Source organism: Penicillium manginii (assembly GCF_028828005.1).
Source record: "Penicillium manginii strain IBT 31320 chromosome Unknown utg000004l:1.0-7231830.0:1.0-7236170.0, whole genome shotgun sequence".
NCBI classification, from domain to species: domain Eukaryota; kingdom Fungi; phylum Ascomycota; class Eurotiomycetes; order Eurotiales; family Aspergillaceae; genus Penicillium; species Penicillium manginii.
Window position 1 is genome coordinate 1,007,710 of NW_026643105.1, and position 23,074 is coordinate 1,030,783.

Here is a 23,074-nt window from a genome sequence, read left to right on the forward strand (position 1 = left end):
AATTGATGACGGATACCAGGGATATATGTACAATTACTGCACCAGCACGGCTGAAAGAGATTGATCTAAGATCTGGAGGGCCTGGTCAATCTCCTCACTCGATATAGTGATAGGTGGTACCAAGCGAACAACAGATCCCTGTGTGGGAGAAGGAACAACACTACACGACAGTCCCCCGGCAAAGGTTTTCTCTACTACTGCAGCTCCCAACTCCTTTGAAGTCATCTTGGCCCCTGGCTTTGACACCAATTCGAACCCCTGCAGAAGTCCTCGACCACGGGTATCGCCAATCCAATCGCTATACTTCTCCTTGAGTCGGAGTAAGCCTTGCATAAGCTGGGCACCCCGCTCGGCTGAATTTTGACAGAGCCCATCACGTTCGACAATCTCAAGCGTTTTATTCCCAACGGCTGCAGTCAAGGGATCATTTTGATGCGTCGTATTCCAATAGAAAACTGACTGTCGACTGCCTTTCTCAATCTCGGCACTTGTGACGAGAGCCGCAAGAGGAACCCCACAGCCTAAGGTCTTGGACAAAAGAAGAATGTCCGGCACAAAATCTTCCTCCTCTTGAAAGGCGAACATCTTGCCTGCCCGGCCAACGCCCGTCTGTGCCTCGTCAACAATCAGCACTATCCCCCGCTGCTTGCACTCAGCACTCAGTCGCCTCAAGTAACCGCTAGGTAGCTCCAAGATTCCGCCGCCAGAAAGAATGGGCTCGATAATGAAGGCTGCCAGCGATCCAACGGTCTGGCGATCGATCATAGACCATCCATAGTCAAATTCAGTCTCCCAGCAGTAAGTCCCATTCCGCTGAAATGGGGATCCGTATGCAAATGGTGCAGGGAAAGCCAGCTGACCAGGCATGCATGGAAGTCCGGTGTTTCTATACTTGGAGAACGTGGCGGAGCTGGCACTGCTTGTCTGACCATGATAGCTGGCAGTCAAAGCAATAACCTCAAATTTTCCGGTATAGGCCTTAGCCAGCCTGATCGCCGCTTCCACGCTCTCCGATCCCGTATTCAACAAAAGTGTCTTCTCAAGAGGTGAAGGTACTAAGCGAGCCAGTCTCATGACGAGGTCTGCCACGGGCTTTGTGATCATGGTGCTGTGCAAGTGATCAACCGTCTCAATTTGGTTTTTTACCACTTCCACAATTTCGGGGTGGGAATGACCGAGTAGAGAACTCCGTTGGCCCGAGGTAAAGTCGAGAATTTGACGTCCATCACTGTCTATAATATAGGTCCCCCGAGCATTGACAATTTTCACCGGCGATATAGTGATGCCAGTGTATAGGAGGTGGCTCGTAGCAGTGGCAATATCGTAATCCGACATCTTTGTTCAATGCCCAGGTGCCGTCAATTTTGGGTTGCGCAGGTGGTTTTGGAGTTTAATCCTTCACTCCAACTTGAAGGAATTATATGTAATAGCGATAGTGGGAGGACAATGAACCCCTCAAAAAATTTTCAATCTTTTTTGTCAAGTTACAGGCACCTGTGGGCAACGTATCAACGAACGCCTACTAGTGTGTTACTTCTGACCGCCGTGACTCCGCCCACCAGACCGCTTTCGCTATAAACCTTGGAAAGTGCCCAGGTGGTCCGAGTTACGGTGATGCATGCCAAGGGGCTAAATGAGATTTGCATTGCGTGCTAAAGGTTCATTTCATGCCACTAGTATGTACATCGGTGGATTGCACTGCACGATATGTACGGAGTACCATGAACGTGAAGTATCAAGTTTGTCTCCGCCCACCAGACCTATCTCGGTCCACGTCCGGTCCCATTTTTCCAAGGTTGCGGGTCCAACACGCCCGGGCCACGGGGCCACAGGGAGCCACACAGGCGGAAGGCGTAGGCTGTCCCGAACCTTGGAAAGTTTAGGCAGCCCTACAAGGCGGACAAAAATACACATACTAATACTTACACACCTGTATGTACCGACTTAATTCCGCCGGAGTTGTGAAGAAGAGAATTATATTGGTATTGTATTGTCAAAAATTGGGCGGTGAGATGTGGCAAAGTATAGATGCCCTGAATATTATTTCCCCTGTACTCGTAGTACAATGTATCTAGGTGGCAAGATGTTTGTTGGCAATTCCTTACACGATTAATTGATTGTCATTTAGTATTTTATATTAATTATAAACCTTGAAAAATGTGAATAATAGTCACAAATCTACATACGTAGATATTTGTATGAGTATTCATGAATGCCGAGTTGGGTTAAAAAAGAAAAAAGGGGAAGGGGTTTCGTAAGCCGCCGCAAACATAATGTACGGAAAGGAAGAGAATGCGATTGTGTCTTGAAATTGTAGAGATTCTCTTTTTCCTTGTTCCTTCAAGTTGTCCTTTTCCGTTTCCCTTCACAAAAGTACAGTACACACAGTAGTTATATGGCCAGTCCATTGAGTTCTCATTAGCTTGCATTAACACTGCATATCTCATTTTACAGGATTCAAACAGTCAAGCGAATGAACGGGGCTGATAACTAGTGAGGGATAACATTAGCTGGGTATCTGTAATACAATGCAAAAATCCCTCCACAGGCTGTACTGCCAGGGTGTGTACTAATGTCCAGCCCTAGGAAGGTGTATGTTTTGTCATTTGTTTGTCCGCCCCATCGTTCGATTGATCGAGGGACGGCTTGTCGGGTCCACAGAGAGACGCTCAGCTACGCCGCGTAGCGGGGTTGCGGATCTCGCATTGTATGTACGAGTAGTTTGTCGGGTCGAAACAAAGATACGATCACCTGCTCTGCGTTCTGTATGTACATGCACACAATCGGATGCCGAATCTCGCAGCTACGACATCAATTATGGATCTCGCCTCATAAAAATGTGGGTAATGGCGATGCTTCCATGAAGATCCATGAATGCCCCTCTTAGCAATGTTTTAGTTGCAGATACTATTCACGGCGATCTCGAAGATTCTGTATTTGACGTACGCTGTACATACCTGCGGCAAAACGTGACTGTCAAGGAGAGCCACGCATACTATAAAAATGACCAGGGAATACGACAATTCTCTCCCCTGAGCTTAAAAAGACCGGTGAGTTGTCTCTATTGACCTGATCACTACTTTTCAAATATTTTCTTTCATTCACTTAAGCATAATTCTCTTTGGAATTTGTTTCATAGTTCGCCTTGACCTGAAACTTTAACCATCCGTTCTCCTATCCAGATTCCTTCGCCATGCAATATCAGTTACCCCCGCCTCTTGGTCACGCCGTTCCTATATCGAAGGAGCACGCTATCTCTGTGCATTTCCCTGCCTGGGCCGATGTGGCGGGTTATGGAGCAGGAAATGTAGAAGTCTCAAAGGCTCTACAAAATGGTTACCCCAGAACCTTTCTGCATACATACGTTCAAAAGGTATACACCTATACCCGCAGCACATCAGAGCCCAATGTGAACCAAGATTAACGTACGAAAAAAACAGTTTTTTGACCTGTGTCTCCGGAGTCTCCCAACACCCGTGGAAAGCATTGCTGTGTTTCCTGATTACGGCAGCGCAGCAGACTGCCGATCTTTCCTTATTGATAAGACGCTCAACCCAGATAATCCCGTCGATGAGAAGGATACAGTGCTTTTTGCTGTGACAATTAGCAAGGGATCTTCTCAATCCGAAGCCGACTTTTCCTGTATCCCTCAACTCTATGCCGTTACGCATCCGCATGCTGCAGAAGGACAGAAAATGACGTTCTGGCGGTTGAATGGCCGTGGAATCTCTTCGAGGCTGGCAAAGCAATGTCTCCAAGGTAGCGAATGCAAATTAACGCCTATCGCAGGCTCGCTTGAGGAGTCATCCTCTATCAAAGATTTGCCTCTCTATGACACTCTTCGCAAGCGGGTAGCCGACCTGATGTCGCGCGCCCCGATTGATACCAAGAAGGATACTCTGCCGACCAGTAATGATGTGTATCTCAGCGCATCGGGTATGGCTGCGCTATATCATGTGAATCAGTCACTTCTAAAATGGCGAAGCTCTGACATTGTTATGCTCGGCTTTCCGTATGAGCTGTCTATCAAGATGATTGAGACTATTGGCCTACCCTATCACCTTTACAGCTTCGGTCTCGATAGAGATATCGATGATCTGGAAGCATTGTTGATTCAGAGAGCCAAGGAAGGCCGGAAAATTCAATCTGTGTGGTGCGAGTGCCCCAATAACCCTGTCCTGCGAACACCGGACATGCGTAGGGTGCGTGATCTGGCAGACAAGTACGACTTTCTCTTTGTTATCGACGATACAATTGGGAGTGCAGCCAATATCGACGTGACAGATGTCGCTGATATTATTGTCACATCCTTGACAAAGAACTTCAGTGGTTATGCTGACGTTCTTGGAGGGTGGTAAGTTCAAGAATCCGTTCTTACGCTTTGAAATTGACAATCAGCATACTAATGGGTCAAAATTGACAGTGTTACTTTAAATCCCAAGTTCTGTCATTACCAGGAGCTCAGTAATATCTTTGCTGCAACTCATGTGAACAATCTCTATGCGGAGGATGCCATCCAATTGGAGGTAAACAGTCGCAATTACCTCGAGCGCTTCACGCAGCAAAACAGAACTGCTGCATATATTATGGACTTTCTTCAGCCCTCTATCGCTGATCCTAACAGCGCTCTGACTACCATTTACTCGCCCCGCGTTTGCTGGAGTCGTGAGTACTACTCCCGCTTCATGCGCCCCGCCACGGACGAATTCGAGCCTGGATTTGGCTCCGTATTCGGCGTTGATTTCGAGAACACCGCACAGGCCTCGGCATTCTTTGACAACCTCCCTGTATGCAAAGGGCCTTCTTTCGGTGCAGATGTCACCATCGCCCTACCTTATGTCCAATTGGTTATGCAGAAACAGAAAGACTGGGCAAAGGGGCATGGGTTGAACGAGACCCTGATTCGGATTTCCATCGGTCTCGAAGACCCAGAGGTACTCCTTGCGCACATCAAAGGAGCTTTGCAGGCGGCAGACGCGGTCAAGAAGCAGGGTAGCTCTAACGGCCTCTGCAAGGAGAATCATGTTTAATAGGTGGATCTTTGTCAAAATGATCTCTTTCAAGCACCCGTGTATTATTGGGCTGGCACAGAGAGCGCTTGAAGACTTTTTCTGGTGAAGCAAGTGCCACCGACTTGTTATCATGATTATGTCAACTATTCGTTCCGCCGCAGCACCAAGGTCACGGTTAGGTGCTGTTTTATTTTCTCAGGTGTATACTATCTTACGAAATACCAAAAAAAATCGTTCAATGTCCAGTATCTTCTCTTGATCTCGGTTCACTGATAAGTCCTTCGTAATGATACGAAAATCAGCTTTCTGTCTGCTGGAATACGGTGAACGTGAAAATTTCGTGGACTCTACAAAAGTCTATCCATGGTGACCAGCGGGCAGTGGAGGCCGCGGAATGTAGGGCTCTAGCCAACCCTTCCACGGTTTGAATTTTTGCAACGGTACACTTCGAGAGTTGGGTATCACGATATATTCACCCCGAGCCGTCAGCATTGAGAGTCATTCTGGATGCAAAATTTTGAATATGGCTATTCTTCGGACCTTCATCGAGCAGAACTATTCTCTTGAGTGTCAGCAAATCATTCCGGTCTGGTGAAAGGGCGACTGTGGACATGAGAGCCCCACAGGTCGCTTTGAAAATATCCAACGCGCCATTTAGAGTGCTGATCGGGCAGGAAGATAATGTTTTGAGATATCATAATAGTTATAGGACGGGCTGGAGGTGTGTCTGAGGCAATGTAATATGGAAGGCAGAGAGCTAGCCCCCCCTTGGTGGCGAGTTACAATGAGCTATGTTCAATGCATGGCCTTGTACTCCGTATGTATTACTTTACCCTCGTAATAGAACAAGATTGTCGCCTGTGACAAATATCTCGGCGAACTACGACGATCAGTTTTCAGCTTGTGGGGCAGGGACACCTGCCTTGAAAGTTGTAAGGTGGATAATGACGCAACGGGGTACTACTAGTATGTAATTACTAGTCCCAAAATACACCCATCATATTCGTGAGCAAAAAGATTCGGAAATCGGGCTCTGTCCTCATACAAAATTAATGGACAGCACGCCTGATATGTCTGCCCAAAATTAGAGCAAGTGGCAACAAAGACAAATCTCATTACCTGGGTATTCACCTTGGCGGACGAATGTGAACAAAGTACCATGACCCACACATCTCAGCTTACAGCTCGGATTCCAATGATGTTGGTACAGTCAACAGTCCAGATGACTTACAATACATAAGTACTATCTCCAATAGTTCGTAGATCTGAATCACGTGTCTAGTGTATTTAGGACTTAGGACTTATGACGATCGATTGCCTCCTTCCGAGGTTTTGTCCAAACCACCTGGCAAGCTCACGCAGGAACCCTCAAGCTGGAAATGTGGGACATCAATGCCCACGCTCTGGAGTTCAGAGTCGTCATTCTTGTCCTAACGACTTGCTTGACCAACTTTGCGTTTCAAAGCCTTGGAAATTGGGTCCGTCGAGCATTTCGCACCACTGATCAATTCGCGAAACATTTCTATCGCGACCACCATGGTGAGAGTACGCTTGAAGATGTGCAGGCTACCGTTAGGTGGAAACAGCGTATTATGATTGCCGTCTTGACAACCAGCGCAGCGGCCGTATCATTATCTCGGGCTGTCATCTCCTCACCAAGAGAGGAATGGATATCACGGACCGTCATCGTCCCGCTAAGGGAGGAATGGCTACACTGTAGTATTTTGGTAAGTAGCGCAACTGCAGCCTTTCTCCCCTGCAATTTACTTGCCCCTGCTGACTGGATCAGCTTTTCTTGTTCATTCAAAGTGTCGCCTTGCTACCGGAGTCGCGCTGCACTGTGCGATATTACCTGGCCTTGCAATTGAGTCTTAGTTGTGTACTCGGGTTAATTTCTCTCGCATCCGAGATCAATGCATCTTACCCTTCGCATCTGGAAAACCTCCAGCGATGGCTGATCGGTGCAGAATGTTTTTGTCATCTCGCCACAGCGACTCTCTGCTTGCTCCTTCCACGCCGCCCCAATGTCTACCACAACAACATTATGGTCGACCGCGAATTCTCAACCTCCATTCTCAGCCGTATTACATTTAGCTGGGCAAGTAAGGTTATTTGCCTCAGCCATCAGGAAAAGGAGCTCGAACCGGTACAGCTTCCAGGATTAGACTACAGCACGCGATCCCAGAGTCTCCAAGAATCGTTTTCAGAGGCCAAAGCCGCAATCACGAAGGAAATGCCACGCGGTTGTACAACGCCGGTACCGATGTGGAAGATACTAGTGCGATCCAATCGTGCATATCTTACCTTGACAGCGGTGCTGTGCTTGCCCCTGGCGCTGCTTTCCTTCACGCCGCATATGGTATTGTTGCATCTCCTGCAAGTCTTAGAGTCCGATTCGCCTGAAAGGTTGAGTCCCCTGCAGCTAGGGGTACGGGGATTGTCTTTAGGCCTGGCAATTGTTTGCTCCTCTGTTTCTGAGCAGTGTGTAAACTGGATCGCATACAATAAGATCTCTGTCCGAATGATTGAACAGATATCGATAATGGTTTTTCACAAGGCAATGCGCCTAAATGGGTCCAGAAGCTCCGAGAAAAGCAAAGACGAGGGGGGAGACGATGAAGACTGCCGCGCTAAGAGCACGATAAATCTGGTTGCAGTTGATGGCAAGCGAATTGGTCGGTTTGTCACCTACGGCTTCCATTTGGTGCTTGCACCCTTGAGGCTGACCATTGCTTCTTTCATGTTGATGAAAATTCTTGGCTGGCAAAGCTTAGCTGCAGGTCTTGCATGTATCGCTGTTCTGATGCCGATGATCATTCTCTGCAGTCTCAAGTATGCAGAGGCTGGTAGAAAATTGATGAAAGTACGAGACAAGAGGATGACTCTCCTCACTGAGGTGCTGCACGCAGTCCGCCAAATCAAATTCTCTGCACTTGAAGGCAAGTGGTTGGATAGAATAGGTATGGTGAGAAAGGAAGAGCTATCATATCAGCGCCGGATCTTCTTTTCGAATGCTGGCATCATGTCCTTCTACATCCTTGCCCCGGTCGCGTTGTCGGTCGCTTCATTGGGCGTCTATGCCACTCTGCACAATGGACTGACGGCTTCCGTCACTTTCACTGCTACATCAATCATGGGTTCAATAACAATATCCTTGAGTGTGCTTCCGAATCTACTCTCAAATGCATTGGACACTTTGATCAGCACTCGCCGCCTGGACGAATATTTTCGTGCACCCGAAAAGATGCCAAATATAACCCCATCCGACAATATTGGCTTCCAGAATGCCACAGTTACTTGGCCGGGGGGGTTTGACATCTCAAACGTCTCCCTGGGCCTTGAGGGACCTTGATCTGGAATTTCCCCGGGGAAAACTTAGTCTGATTTCCGGGCGAACGGGATCGGGCAAAAGTCTTCTACTGGCCGCCATTCTGGGGGAATGTGATATCATCACGGGGCAGGTAATGGCGCCTCTTCAGCCGCATCCTGAAAGTATCTGGCGTACATACGCAGCTAGGGAAGGCTGGCTCCTTGACTCCGCCACGGCGTACGTCGCTCAGATGCCATGGATTGAAGCAGCAACTATCAAACAGAACATTTTGTTTGGACTTCCATTTTCTGAAGAGCGATTCAGGGATGTACTATACGCATGCGCGCTATTAAAGGACCTGCAATCTTTCCCCGATGGCGAGCGAACTGAAATCGGCCCCGACGGAGTGAACTTGAGTGGTGGACAAAAAGCCCGCATTTCCCTTGCAAGAGCGCTTTATTCCCGTGCCGGTACTTTGCTGTTGGATGATATATTTAGCGCCGTTGACGTTCACACTGCGCAACATTTGTATAAACATGCACTGACTGGACCTTTGGCTGCGGGTCGAACCCGAATTCTTACCACGCATCACGTTAGTATTTGCTTGCCCCAGACTGAATATCTCGTTCATTTGGAAGATGGCGCAGTTGGCTACAGTGGCGCGGCTGCTCAATTACATGCTAGTGGAAGGCTGGACAGTCTATTGCGCTCTTGCAACCTAGATGAAAAGCCAGATGAAAATGAAGAGGCTACATCGAAAGATATGCCTTTGTTCCACCTCGAGCACCTTGATAAGCCTGATCGACCTACTACGTCACAAAGCAGCCGGGTAATTGACCATGCACCACGAATGTTTGTTCAGAAAGAGCGAGGCAAGACGAAAAAATCCTCTCTGCGGCTTTCTATCCAGTATATGGCTTCAAGTGGTAGATGGTGGCTATGGGTTCTGGTTGTTGTTGCCAGTGTGTCGTATATGCTTCTTATACTCTCAAGAGTAAGTATCTCATCCAGCAGTGGAAATCTACCGTGGTTTTCAATATACTAACTTGTCACAGAGCTGGTGGCTACGTGTCTGGAATAATCATGATACCGAGACTGCCCACCATTCACCAAACATGGTATTAGGAAAGTTAAAGTTTTATTTTGGTATCTACGTCGCTTTCGCTGTGTTCGAGTGGCTCATGGGCTCAGCCGTCAACTTGATCATTTTTCTTCTCGCGCTTCGTGCATCAGAACGTCTCTTCCGAGAGTCTCTACGCGGTGTACTCAGCGCACCTCTCCAATGGCTTGACGCAGTCCCCGTTGGTCAGATTTTGAATCGCTTCTCAGCTGATTTGAATGTTGTCGACTATCAAATATGTCTCGATCTGATCAACATGCTCGCCGCCGGCCTGGAATCTGGCAGTGTTGTTGTCGCCGGCATTATCGTGAACCCTCTATTGATCATCCCCATCGTTCCCCTTGCGTCGGTATGTGTCTATTTCACTCGTACATATCTTGTCGCAGCCCGGGAGATAAGGCGCATGGAAAACGTCGCTCGCAGTTCAATATTTGAGAAATTCAACTCCTCGCTCGCTGGGCTTTGGACAATCCGGGCCTATGGAAAGTCAGAAATCTATATTGGGCAAATGCAGCAGGTTGTGGATAACCACGCTCGGGCATACTGGAATCAGTGGTTATTAACACGCTGGTTTGGAACGAGAATTAACATCATCGGGGCGATTTTTGCGACATTTGTTGCCGTTTTAGTTACGAGTCAAAATGGGGTGGATGCGTCCGCGGCCGGATTTGCGATCGGATTTACAATCCAGTTGAACAGTGCCATTACTCTGCTCACTCAGGTTTACGCTGGGTTGGAACTGGATTTGAACTCTCTGGATCGGGTCCTGGAGTATTCTGATGTGGAGTCAGAGCAGTACGACGGTATTGATCCGCCCGCCGTGTGGCCAACAGAGGGCCGATTGGATATAACAGACCTGGCAGTGAAGTATGATTCTGACTTGCCGCCTGTTCTCAGTGGTCTTAACGTAGCCATTGAGGGAAATCAACGCGTCGGTATTGTTGGTCGAACCGGGGCAGGCAAGTCGTCGCTCGCTCTGGCTCTCTTCCGATTCTTAGAAGCCAATGAGGGCCAGATTAGTATTGATGGAGTCAACATTGCTAATATTAACCTGACACATTTGCGGCGGCGATTGGCCATCATCCCACAAAATCCAGTGTTATTCTCGGGGACTGTTCGATCCAACCTGGATCCATTCCAGGAACACGATGATAGCGAACTCCTCTCTGCTCTGGCACAGGTGCTTTGTGTGACTTCTGCGGCAGAATTACCATCATCAGAGCTTGAAATGCTCATTTCTGAGGGTGGTTTGAATATCTCACAAGGCCAGCGTCAGCTCCTTTGCCTCGCCCGTGCGATTGTTTCCAATCCAAAAATTCTCATGCTGGACGAAGCCACTTCTTCGCTCGACCATGTAACGGATGAGAGGATTCAGCAGGCTGTACGGGAGAGATTTGGACGAGGTTCTTCAACCCTCCTAGTGGTTGCACACCGCCTGAGCACGATTGCTGACTTTGATCATATCTTGGTCTTGGACCGTGGCATGGTGGCAGAATTTGGGCCTCCTCGAGACTTGATAAACCTTGAGAATGGAATCTTTCGGGCAATGGTAGACAAAGATTCCGACAGAGATGAATTGCTTCGGATTATTTCAGGATGAAAACAAAGCCTCGCAGATGACACACGAAGCAATTTTGCCCTAAGAAACTAGACAGGACTGCAGCATCAAGTTCTACTATCATTGGCTCGGAGGCTCAGTCGCGAGATGCAAACGCTCTATATAATTATCATAATTTTACAAATATCTCTAATTAATGTATTAAATACTTTTTGGCCCGTTCATCTGCAAAATCGACTGCTTCCCGAGGCGGTAGTGTTATTGTTTATTACCTTTATTATATCTATTGTTTGCGCTCTCATTATTGACTTTGATGTTAAAAGGAATTTATGTAATAAAAACAGGATATCTCTGATTAATTAAATGTTTATCTCATGTTGAATGATGGGAGATATACTACTTATTCAGCCACCGGGGCTTGTTTAACGATATAATCGGCTTTTTCGCCACTGTTAACCGAAGTCTCTTCCTCGTCCCGTGCTTTTGTCTGAGACTCATCATTGCTTTCGTGTTCGATGGGCTCGTGGTCTCTAATAGCCAACCAAGTGGGAACCACAGCAAGACCTAAATAGTCAGATTATTAGTATTTTGCATCAAATAAGCCAGAACACCGATGTGGCGCTTTTCTGAGTGGAACGAGTGACGAACCGAGAAGGATAGTGTTCACAGCGAGAGGCACTCTCCCACCAAACCACTCTTTGGTGTTTAAACCATAAGAGACGGCCTGTGAGAAACTCTCCTGTCCACGCAAGATTCCAGATAGACGAGCTGTTTATGTCAGCGAAGAGACAAGACCAAAGGAACTGTTGCAGCGACTTACATAGCTCCGAAATGTTGTCTGTCTTGGTTGCGATCATATAATACATCCAGTTTTGTAAAGCCTGTCGAGAGAATTCTGTGAAAAAATGGGTTTAGTATGCATAGCAAGAAGAATGACCGAAATGAGTTTCTTACCCCAAAGAATGACCACAAATAAGCCTCGGCTAAAGCCCTTGTCGGCCCAATCCAAGGATGGGGGGGTTTGCTGTGTACATCGATTGAACAACCCACCCATAGACCCAAGCGATGATGTGAACGATAACAACATAGTAGAAACTGAAACATCAATTAGTAAAGATTTCGAGTATCACAAAAATGAAATAATAGGAATCTCATTACCTGTACATGATTCGGTTCTTCACGCATAGTTTCTTGTAATCCAAGAATCTACTAATGAGCCATGATGATAAAAGTGTTCCGATGTACGCTATAAGGATATGTCAGTTTTCAAGTCGAATATTTCGGGATCAAATGTTCTTAAAACTTACAAACAAGACCGATCAGGGCGCGGGCTCGAACGCCGAAATAATAGACCTCGAAATCTTTGAAGAAATGTTAGAAACTTGGTTTGGGACAATTATTCTTGTCTCTCTGGAAAGGTGACACTCACTTCCTTCGTATTGATTAAAGTATGATGCCCAGAAAACGGGGAGAAGCAGCAGAACCTAAATTTTCAATCATTAGTATCGTGATTGGACATTTTCGGACTCGTAGGAAACTCACGTCTTTGCGGCAAGAAAGTTTCCAAAGTTCCTTCATCTCAGCAGCCCATGAGTCTTGCAGCACAATCTTGACCTTGCTTCCGTCGCCGCGTTGCACCTTTTCCGGTCGAGTGAGGAAAATAGCAATTGGGGCCGCAAGGCATTGCAAGGCGACAAAAATCAAATAGGTTTCTAGAGCAAATCCCACATTAGTAACAGTTGAGAATTTCATGAGAATAAATCTATGGCTAACGAACCTGAGCCAACCTTTCCCTTTTTCTTTGCCTCGGCAGAGCTTCCCAGGTGTTAGTATCAAACACAGTAGTAAGCACATGTCTTGGGTGTATATCTCACTGGTTTAGACCAAGAACAATAGCGCTACCAAGTAGCGGACCACCGGTTCGGAACCAAAGCCAGATGCTGATCAAGGTTAGAAAAAAATTGCAAGTTGAATCAGACATTCAAGCTATACTCACTTCATGTACTGGCCTCTTTTCGCAGGCTCGGGATAACCCAGCGCTACAGCGCCTTCGGAGGCCCAGAAAAGACCAGCCCTAATTTAATCAGTGTAAGGATCCTATTTGTGTGTATTGACGGACAGGGAAAACTCACGAAAGACCGCATGCAACGGCTCCAACGAGTACAAACCATTCATTTCCCTGGTTCAAATATTAGCCTTTTTGCTACTTATTTTGGCCTTTGAAATCATCAAATACTCACATAACGGTTGTTTGTATACAAAGCCGCGCTGTCAGGCCAATAAATTAGCAATAATCCCAGAATTTCCTTGGATCTGAATTAGCTCACGAGTAAATCGGATATCCAATCACGCCCAGCAATAAAGTCCAGTTCATTCCGATGCGGTTGGCGATGGGGCCACCAAATAAACACAGAAAGCCCACTAAAACATCAAGGTTAATCGGAATCTTTCTGGTGCCTTTGATGAGGACTTCGATTTGGATAACCTACTCAAACCGAATACAAGCGCATTTGCTGCATTGACAAGGTAGGGCGTTTCAGCTCCTCCTGCGCCCAGCGAGTTCATGGCATTCCATAATCCTGGGGCCAGGAAGCCTACGCTTCCAATGACGAACGCATTGTAAAGAGTCGTCCGGTACCAAACGCGTCCTGTTGTTGGCGCATCCTCGGCGGTCACCGATATCGGTGTCGGCTCAGTCATGGTTTATGTGATGGTCGAAAAGCCTACAAATAAACCAAAATGCGAATTTGATGGAAAGAATTTTTTTCAGATGTTTATTGAATAATGCTCTAGTATATCTACTTTTTTTTCATCCTAGCGCCATGCGATCTTGAAGAATTAACCATTGGTGAAAACGATGGCGTGCTGGGGAGACACGAGAAAATTGCGTTAAGCGCATCGCCAAAAACCCGGGTTTCTCCACATCGGCCCGCACATCCAGGGCGTAGCCAATAACTTCTGATATTTCTCACCTGCCAATGCTGCTAAATATTCAAGAATTTCCCATATCGTCGCTAGCGCTCGGTCAAAACCGCTTCTTTGCCGAGTCTGGATCAGGTCCGAAGACATGCTTTTGTTAGGGATGTCGGTAACGGGAAGGTCGCAGCCGCTTATTGACGGAATTTTGACGATCCCAAGGTGATGGATGCAAGAGATCTTTGAGACGGGACTTGGGTTACATCTCTTGGAAAATCAGGCATCCACTCTTCCATGCCCTTTCATAAGAGCTGCTACCCTCGATTCCAGTGAATTCTAGACAAAATCAGATCATGTAACCGTTTTTCTGGATTTCGCCATAACACGGACTGAAATAAGCATGGGCCCGTGCGCGCTTTTCAAGAGAGCTTGCATTCTTTGCAAATTGGCAGCGAGCGAACTAATATAGTCGGCTGCATGATAAAACTTGACCTTTCATTGAAGCCCTCGTCCGTGTATGATAATACCATATCAAATTTCCAGCACTACCTCAAGACGGTCGAAACTTCAGATGTCTCCTAAAGTAACCAGAGGTTGGAGAGAATGAGTCAACCGTTCCAATGGGCTCCACCTGTGAACGTAGACACTTCATAAGCATAGGCCATCTATTCCGAGATGGCATCAATCTAGTAGCTTAAAGCCTTATTTGTAGGGTCTCTACAGTATGAGTGTGCACGATCTGAACTTCGAAAGGGTAAGGCGGCTCGCCGTCAGACATCAAGCGCGGGAAGAAGAGCAAACTAGACGAGGCGGTACTTTTGTGGCACATAAAATAGTGAGCATACCTAGGTACATCAATTGAAACTTAGTTCTTGCATTATAGACGCTATGCCAAGAGAATCATAATTTCCTTGATACTTAGTCCGAGTCCCATGTTGTTCAGATTTGGTTTCCTGCCAGTAGCCTTCAATTCCTTGGCCAGCTTTCATTTCCTGACACCTGGGCTCCATTTACCGTCTGTTTTATCAAAGTAGGGCAAGAAATGATGATTCCGAGTCTGTAACCCAGATGAAACCGAAATTCAACTTGAAAGTCGATCATCTTACCAGTTACTAATGATGAAATTTTTAATTTATTGGCCGCTTACGGTCGCAAACTAACATCCGCCGGTCTATAATACTCGAAAATCGAAGAATTCAATATCGTGCATCGTATCAAGGAAAATAGGATTTGATTAGTCACAAAATTAGGCGTGGGAATCTTCTCCCTATCTAATTTTGCTAAGGATTTTTGGGTTGAGCCTCAACCTTCGAGTGGGGGCCAGGCAGGAATTTGGCCCCCATGATTATACTAGCCCCAGGGGCCACTAGAAAAAGGAGTGGCCCGCTAGAAAAGAAAATTTCGAAATAAAAACAAACACCGTGGCACATTAATTGTTAGTCCTTCCCGCTAAGGCCTTAGTTCTTGCCGCTAGGGTCCTGAGTCATTGCCACCGGCTCGGGGGCCTTCACAGCCTCGGGCGCCGTGGCGATCACGGGAGGATGGGGCGCAAAGAGTTGTACTGGGCCGTCATGTGGACGGATGGCAACCTTCTGCCCACATTTGGTACAGAAGTGATGGCAGTCGTGACACATTTCCATGCAAAAGGGGAGGAATGCGAGGCAGATTCCGCCAATGAGACAGCAGCCCACTGCTGCCATTCTATAGAACAGCGCACGGTGTTAGTAGGCAGAGCAGGCAAATGGGGAGGGGGGTGGGGGGGAATCGGCATAAACTTACCCTGTGGCACTTGTACTCTCCTTCTGAACTCGGGTCATCGCCTCCTGGTAACAGAAGGGGCAGATGATCAAACGCGGCTCTTCGTTGAGCTGGTTCAGTTCGACAGCTCTCTGGACGACAAGGCCTTGTCCGGGCTGAAGAGCTGGGGCTTGTGTTGCCGACTGCCATGCAGTCTTCTCATGCGGAGGATAGGCTTCTGGGCTGAGAACTGTCTCTGGTGCTGGCGTCACTTCTTTATCGTGTCTGATGAACGTAGTCCTTGTTAGCATGTATAATCCAGATAGGTGAAGCGAGCATACCTTTCATATTGCGGGGGAGGTAGAGCTTCCGATGCGATTATTTGCACTTGCTCTTCTGTTGCGGGAGTTGCGACTGATCTTGTGGTCTCTGTGGTAGTGGCATTTTCTGGTGCTGGCGTTGTAGAACTGAGATCGTGAGTCGGTGCGGTCGCATCAGCTGGCTGGCTGACCACTGTGTTCGACTCTTTGTTGTGCTCCATGGTAACCATAGTTGAAAGAATCAAGGTTTTGGAGATAAATGTAGTCGAAATTTGGATGTGGGAGGGTCTTTAAATCCAATGGGACTGTACTCCGTACTGTAGACAAAGATAGCACTCAGCCTCAGACCAAACCCAATATGGCAGGTCACTAGGTCGATCAAGGAGAACACGGGCGCGTTGGCCCCCCCGGTGGGCTTCAGTGGGCTTCATTAGGCTTTTTCTCCAACCCTTGCAGCCAATATGCTAAGGGGCGTGCTCGTGTAATGAACTTGGCAATCCTCGGATCAACATGGACGTTAACGTATGCCCACCAATTGGCAAGAAGTTCGTGAAAGCCCAGAACTCGCTTCGCTTCTCTTGGCCCCTTGACTCTTGGGCCAGTTCTATTTTTTTTATTTCTCATGAGTCATAATCCGGACAAGAAGAAGCTAACTTATTCATGTGCCCGAAAGAAGTGCCAAGGTGCCCCTTGCGGGCTTCCAGCAGCTGCCGTCCAAACAACAATGTTCTGGCGTTTGATAACTAACATATTCCAATCCCTTCAAGGCTTGGCTATTATTTTGCGATCTTTATTTGTATAAACTAAAGACGACATCTTTATGTTCTTCTCGGCTAATCTGTACTTGATCCATCTAAGTCTCAACCTACTAGTAGAAGATGGAACTTGATGTCGCTCAAATGGGTTAATTCAACTTGAAGTCAGATGACTCAGGTTCAAGTTGCGCAAAACTTAGAGCTTTCAAGGCTATCCATCCCAGAATATAATAGTATACTCCAGATCTCAGGAAATAAACTTCAAGTTGAAATCTGCCCGAGCCACTCAATCAGATTGTGGAAACCTAATTTCCAGAATAATCGAAAGAGTCTTGAAATTAAACCTTGGACTCGGACGTACTGATAGTATCTGATCGACAGAAGTTTTTGCCACCAAAATATAAGTAGACCGGGAGGATCTACGAAGTCTAGATTCTGCTTAGTTCCAGTGTTCTATCGCTCGGAACTCCATGCGGTCAACTACTTGCGAAATCATGGGTTGCCTACGAAGTTCTTTGTTGTGGGGATTGGCTCAGATTCATTGTATATGAATGTCCAGAGCAGAGCAGAGATGAATGAGCGCACTTGTACTTCTGGGGCTCACAAATTTTTGACCCTACTGGCATAGTATACCTAGGTACTAGAAACCTAAGAATTCAAGTGGCGGCGATGCAAATGATTCGGATCAGTACAAACTGGTGGGAAGTCAAGACTTGGTGAAACTAGTGTCGTATGTTGCTATTAAATCCCCTCTGGTTATCTTACTGTGGGGGATATACTAGTATCATGACCTTTGAATATCTTCATTACAATCACTTTCTCATTAGCGGGATCCATGAATACGATACTAGTAGCTTGTCTACGTCTAGTTTTCCGCTGAGATCATGGAGACGATTGCAGCACTGGATAAACCTGGGGAGCAGATATTCTTCTAATGCTTGTTGAAAGTACTTCACTGCGGCTGTCCTGTCTACCAAGGTTATTATGTTACCTGCATATCATTATACCCCAAAGACAAGTCGAGATGTCCAGGGCTCCACAGGGTCTCTTGTGATCTTCACAGGTGGATCCCTTTCAAAAGCAAATCACTCCGTGCAGCGAGCAGGGCTGGCAATTTAAGGTTCATCGTTTTCCTTCAAAGAGATACTATGTTGTTTCATATTGGGTATTTGTACAGTTTCGATTAAGTGATTATTATAAAGGCCAATTCCAAAACGCGTTTTGCGTCGACACGTGAGCTCAATCATTTGAATAGAGCGGAATGATAACAAAATGAAGAAAACACCTGAAACTCGCCAACAACATGTAGAGTAATACATTATGAGCTGCAATATTACAGGGCAAGGGCAAGGCCCAGGACACCGGCAGCACCGGCAAGGCTCAGGGCGATGCCGCCAGTGGCAGCGGGAGCACCGCCAGTGGAGGTAGATGTGGAAGATCCTGACTTGGAGGAGCTGGAAGCAGTCCCAGAGTGAGTAGCAGTTGCGGAGGTGCTACCGGTCTCAGTGGAGGTTTCGCTGCTGGTCTTGGTGACCGCAGCTGAAGAGTTAGAAGACGAGCTTCCGGTCTCAGTGGCCGAGGCATCATCACTGATACTGGACGCCAGAGCCTCGGCTGAGACGTACGCGGAAGCTTCGGCCTTGAGCTCATTTTCAACGTAGGTCTGCGCACTCTCCGGAAGCTCAGTGACCCAGGAAGGGTATTTGTCATTTTCAAGACGGCTCGCCTCGGCCTGGGCGAAAGCAGTGTTGGTGTACATGCTGTTGGCATAGGCCTCAACATAGGTGGCGGTAGCCAGAATTTCCAAGACAGAGGATGGGATGTTAATGCTCTCAAAAGCGTCAGAAGCGTCGGAATCGTCGTAGGAGGAGGACTCCGCGGTAGCGGTGGAATCAGGAGCCGGGGCAGCAAGAGCCGCCGAGGCAAAGAGAAGAGCAGCGAGAGTCTTGAATTGCATCTTGGAGTGACAGTGGGGTAGAGAGAAAGAGGAGAAAGAGAGTGGATTGAGAGACAAGGGTCTATGTATGGAGCGTAATGAAAAATAATCTTGGCCCGGGGGAAATGCAGAACTAAATATTGGCCAAGCCAACCTAAATCAGGACTCTTCGCCTAAAATTAACCCAAACTGAGGCTATATTAGCTTTTCCATGTTTTCATTTCCTCACGGGGTCCCAAAAGTGGAGTTCGGGCACAGCCCGAACCACTCGTGCCCCTTGGTTTCGACCATTTTCCACGCTATGACTATTAGCTCCGGGGAATGGCCCAATCGTGCTGGAACCGCCCCCAATATCACCTTGAAAGGAAGGAAGGCGCTTTCAAACCTGTTGTGCAAACGCCTCTCATGGGATGGCCGTTTTCTAGCACCAGTGTTGTGCGACGCCCCCAGCGGTGTGTGAAATGAGCGACATACGTCCTCTGTACATATCACCCCTGAAACGCCACAGGCTTAGACAAGCACAAGCCTAGGAAGTAAGCGAGGTTTACAAACCTAAATCTAGACTAGACCCTCGCAACATTTTCGGATTTAAGGCAAGCCAGCGGAATCGTCGGCATTAGCAGCGCCACCTGGCTCACTGATCTTGCAACGTGAAATTTACTAGTACCACTCTTTAATAATCACGCACATGCTCCTGTCCAATCATTCGTTCTAACTTGAATTTGACCGAACACCATTCTTCCGAGCTAATAATCTCATCTTCTGTGGTGTGTGTTTCCAGATTATCTCCTAGAATGATTGATATTTATGCTATTTCGTGACCAACTTTAACGCGATCACAGGAGGTCTGCTAGTGCAGTGCGGGTGCTTTATCTTTCCATAGTATCAGGTTCCGTGTCTCTGTGAGGATGAAATGGCAACAGTGACTAGTGGAATTGGATTGCATTCTACTGCCGGTAGCCATAATGCCAATCTGCAGTGGCCATATCTTCCCGAATCTTGTAGGCAACCTCAGCTTCCTCTAAGATATTCATATCGAGAGAAACAATTCTCATCCCCTCATCGCTATTCCCAAATTTATCCACGCAGCCTAGAAATGGCATTGCAACTTGAGAGAGCCCAGCAAACCCCTCACTCGACGGCCCTCCAACATTGCAAAACAAAACAGCGCAAGTGTTCTCGAACGCGCGACTCACGACAGCGGCGTCCAAGAATGCACCCTCCGACTTGGGATTGTGCTTCAACCCAACATCCGATGCGTCACTGTATTTCCAGAAAGCGGGTATAATGATTATCTTTGCGCCCTGTATGATAAGCTCTCGAAATGCTTCAGGGAAGGCCAAATCCCAGCAAATAAGCATTCCAACCTTGCCCAAAGGCGTGTCAAATGCAAGATGACGACTGTCATTTTTAGAGCTCTTGACGAATGGTCGCTCTGGATGCCAGAGATTTTTCTTTTCGTATTTGCCTCTAATGTTTCCGTTGTTGTCGATGAAATAGGTTGCATTGACGAGTGTATTGTCGTCATGCAATTCTCCAAGGGAACCAGGTACGATGCAAATGTTGCATTCTTTGGCCAGATCACAGTACGCATCTAGGTAGGTCTTCCATTTGGCACACTTTTGTCTAATTGCCGGGTCGTGGCTGGGAAAGAAGTCTGCTAGGTGATATTCTGGAAGAACCGCCAAATCGGCACCGCTCGTGGCCGCTTCCTGGATAAATGAGACCGCTCTTCGATGGTTTTCTTCTATCTCATTAGGCTATTGAAACCCATAGAGTATTAGTATATAAAAACGAGGGTGTGAATTTGATAGTAGTCTTGGCGATACCTTCGGACAAAGCTGTATGATAGCAACTTTGCATGTACCCATTCTTGAGCGGCTATTGAATTATACCACCTGCCAGTGGGCAATGATTGAAAATAGTGGTAAATGTATAAATTTTGGCAAAATGAAATCATACTGCAGGTGCCAGCGGTCTTTATAAATTTGCGGAATCTCCGAGTCGGATGGGATTATCTTCCTACTCTACCTTCCCCGCACGCGACGGTCATTTTTTGAAATTGGCAAAAGACATGTCATTCGCTATTTTAGTTCTCGGCAAAACCAGTGCAACCTTGAAATGTATATGGTTGGACGAGATAGCCGAAGCCCCAATGATAAAATAAACAAAAATGATGAATACAGACATTAAATACCCGATTGGGAAATACTAGTGAAAAGATAATCTTAGTGTTGCGTAGAGGCATCGGATGTCCGCGGGCCCCGTGATTTGCAACTAATAGTAATGGGCATGACTATAAACAAAGTTTCAAATAGACTATTACTAGGCACTCAAATAAAGGACCCTGCTCCCCTCTCTCCCACCTTTCTTCCTAACGCAATGCCAGTGAGTGATGCTGTTAAAGAGCCGATATCTGCACTCCAAAATGGCGATATTTATGGGCTAACTTGACGCGGAATGTCTTTCCAAAGTAAATGAAGAAGACATTTCCAAACATGACCACCATCGTTATCAAGCCGAATGTGATATAGAACCACTTCAAGCCGACACGGTCAACCCATGGCTGAAGAGCAAACACAAATAGAGTTGAGATAACATTACGAACGAAGGTCAGTGCGACAACAGAATCCGCAATAATCTATAATAGATAGTAAGTAACTCATCACTAGCTTTCAAGTATTGCCAACTTACATCGGTATACGCATCCGTGAGATATGTGAGTGCAGCGCCACTGGCGGGAACAACCCCAAATGCCGAGACACCAAGGCCGAAGGCAGGTAAAAGCCAATGTGAGCCATTGTTAAGGCCAATTCCAAACATAAAAAGCCCAGCAGGAACAAGAGGAACGAACGCCAAGCAAAGCCAAAGGCGCATTTCTGGCTCATAAATGCCTCCATTTCGCTTGGCGAGGTAAAGAGCTATTGAGTCACTCAGGGGACCGCAAATAATAGTAGCGAGACAGGTCCCAATAAACGGTGGAATACCCATGAGACCAATTTGAGATGACCCAAAATTATAAGGGGGTAGTGTCATAACAGAGGAAAGGGTCGTCACCGGGACCGTCGTGCAGGCAGTCATGATGCCATACTCAATGGCCATAAAAAGGACAGCAGGAATGCTGAACATAATGAGAAAAGGTCGATAGCAGTGCTTGGCTACTTGCCCAAATGATACGGGCGAATCTGACCATAGTGATAATCTTTGCAGGTAAGTTTTCTTTGGAATCGAATAGTCAACTTCAACTGGCTCATAAGGCACTTCCTCGCGTTTCGCGATATCAACACCTCCATGAGCCAATGCTTCGGCATCTTTGTCGCTTGGGAGTGCAGATGCCGCTCTATCAGTAATGGGAACCCCATCAATCGGTTCATAAGCAAACATCGTTTCTTCATAGAGAAAGATGAAGGCGAGGAGTCCTGCACCGAACAAGATGGCCATCCACCACCATACCCAACGCCAACCTTGCGAAAGGGTAATAAACCCTCCCGCCAGAGGCGCCAAGGAGGTGCCAACCGTCATGAACCAGTAGTATATGGTGTTCATAAGTCCTCTCTCGTGAACAAAGTAAATGTCGGCGACCGTCATTTGCACCATAACCTCGGAAAGCGCTCCCACAATACAACTTAGAATATTAACCAGCATTAGATCCGCCACATTTTGCATTCGAGCAGACCAAATACTGATGCCACATTGAATTGCAGTACTCAAAACATAGATGGGTCTTCGGCCGAATTTGAGGGCGAAAGGGATGAGGAAGATTCCGCCGATCGCAAGAGCGCCGCAGCCAGCGGCGTAGCTGTCGTTAAGCAGAGCGTAGCTAAACCCCAATTCGATATTGAGAGGACCCCAGGTGACAGTGGCGACATTGACCCTATTTTTGTTAGTTTTATACTGGTAGCCCGAGAATCGGAGTTTATTGCTCACAATGCCATAACCATCACAACATAATATGAGACGAGAGCGAAGTTCAAATGCTTCCTCCATCGTGGCCAATTCTGTATTTTGATATTAATCAGCACAACCATTCCTGGGGCATGTAGATCGGGGGTAATTACTAGGGGGGTCATTTGGATCTTTGCTAGGCTTCGGCTCTAGGATGATCTCGGAGCCAGCGTTGAGGTCTAGTATAACATCCGAGTCAGACGCCGAAAATTTCATACAGATAGATCGAAGGAGATTGTACGTACCATCAAGCCGAACTGTGCCTGGTGGCCAGGCAGGATCGATATTTTGGCTGTGAGGAGACATCGCTGTAGGGCTTATTTGAGGCCACGATACAAGCAGAAGAATGAAGGAAATCCTCAGACTGGGGATCACCAGCGAGTAGAAGACTCTGAGCCCATTTTATTAGATCTTCGGTATATCTCAGGGGACTTCTGGTAGATGAGTTGACTCAGCCTTATCATC

The 23,074-nt window shown here is 47.0% G+C and overlaps 8 protein-coding genes across 8 annotated transcripts; 2 read left to right on the forward strand and 6 right to left on the reverse strand.

Annotated features, from left to right (window-relative positions):
- Nucleotides 1-33: 33 nt before the first annotated feature.
- Nucleotides 34-1,335, reverse strand: N7533_004091 (aspartate aminotransferase family protein; the record flags this gene model as incomplete). The annotated part of the gene is made up of 1 exon (XM_057100741.1): nucleotides 34-1,335. The coding sequence occupies one exon, from the start codon at nucleotides 1,333-1,335 to the stop codon at nucleotides 34-36; it is 1,302 nt and encodes a 433-aa protein (XP_056960371.1).
- Nucleotides 1,336-3,193: 1,858 nt separating this feature from the next.
- On the forward strand, nucleotides 3,194-5,030 carry N7533_004092 (Cys/Met metabolism pyridoxal phosphate-dependent enzyme; the record flags this gene model as incomplete). Its single annotated transcript, XM_057100742.1, has 3 exons — nucleotides 3,194-3,373; nucleotides 3,441-4,354; nucleotides 4,424-5,030. 3 exons carry the CDS (start codon nucleotides 3,194-3,196, stop codon nucleotides 5,028-5,030), a joined length of 1,701 nt encoding a protein of 566 aa, XP_056960372.1.
- A 1,361-nt stretch (nucleotides 5,031-6,391) lies between these two features.
- On the forward strand, nucleotides 6,392-11,042 carry N7533_004093 (uncharacterized protein; the record flags this gene model as incomplete). The annotated part of the gene is made up of 4 exons (XM_057100743.1): nucleotides 6,392-6,739; nucleotides 6,802-8,321; nucleotides 8,392-9,316; nucleotides 9,378-11,042. 4 exons carry the CDS (start codon nucleotides 6,392-6,394, stop codon nucleotides 11,040-11,042), a joined length of 4,458 nt encoding a protein of 1,485 aa, XP_056960373.1.
- A 358-nt stretch (nucleotides 11,043-11,400) lies between these two features.
- N7533_004094 (uncharacterized protein) lies at nucleotides 11,401-13,700 on the reverse strand (the record flags this gene model as incomplete). The annotated part of the gene is made up of 16 exons (XM_057100744.1): nucleotides 11,401-11,564; nucleotides 11,649-11,768; nucleotides 11,821-11,895; nucleotides 11,955-11,983; nucleotides 12,051-12,095; nucleotides 12,159-12,246; nucleotides 12,308-12,361; nucleotides 12,430-12,484; nucleotides 12,543-12,712; nucleotides 12,778-12,815; nucleotides 12,875-12,940; nucleotides 12,997-13,074; nucleotides 13,133-13,179; nucleotides 13,241-13,268; nucleotides 13,328-13,421; nucleotides 13,490-13,700. 16 exons carry the CDS (start codon nucleotides 13,698-13,700, stop codon nucleotides 11,401-11,403), a joined length of 1,362 nt encoding a protein of 453 aa, XP_056960374.1.
- A 1,673-nt stretch (nucleotides 13,701-15,373) lies between these two features.
- N7533_004095 (LITAF-like zinc ribbon domain-containing protein) lies at nucleotides 15,374-16,203 on the reverse strand (the record flags this gene model as incomplete). Its single annotated transcript, XM_057100745.1, has 3 exons — nucleotides 15,374-15,617; nucleotides 15,696-15,938; nucleotides 15,995-16,203. The coding sequence occupies 3 exons, from the start codon at nucleotides 16,201-16,203 to the stop codon at nucleotides 15,374-15,376; spliced, it is 696 nt and encodes a 231-aa protein (XP_056960375.1).
- Nucleotides 16,204-18,061: 1,858 nt separating this feature from the next.
- On the reverse strand, nucleotides 18,062-18,685 carry N7533_004096 (uncharacterized protein; the record flags this gene model as incomplete). Its single annotated transcript, XM_057100746.1, has 1 exon — nucleotides 18,062-18,685. One exon carries the CDS (start codon nucleotides 18,683-18,685, stop codon nucleotides 18,062-18,064), a length of 624 nt encoding a protein of 207 aa, XP_056960376.1.
- A 926-nt stretch (nucleotides 18,686-19,611) lies between these two features.
- N7533_004097 (carbon-nitrogen hydrolase family protein) lies at nucleotides 19,612-20,535 on the reverse strand (the record flags this gene model as incomplete). Its single annotated transcript, XM_057100747.1, has 2 exons — nucleotides 19,612-20,424; nucleotides 20,494-20,535. The coding sequence occupies 2 exons, from the start codon at nucleotides 20,533-20,535 to the stop codon at nucleotides 19,612-19,614; spliced, it is 855 nt and encodes a 284-aa protein (XP_056960377.1).
- Nucleotides 20,536-21,065: 530 nt separating this feature from the next.
- N7533_004098 (uncharacterized protein) lies at nucleotides 21,066-22,915 on the reverse strand (the record flags this gene model as incomplete). The annotated part of the gene is made up of 4 exons (XM_057100748.1): nucleotides 21,066-21,305; nucleotides 21,359-22,662; nucleotides 22,723-22,788; nucleotides 22,855-22,915. 4 exons carry the CDS (start codon nucleotides 22,913-22,915, stop codon nucleotides 21,066-21,068), a joined length of 1,671 nt encoding a protein of 556 aa, XP_056960378.1.
- Between the last annotated feature and the right edge of the window lie 159 nt (nucleotides 22,916-23,074).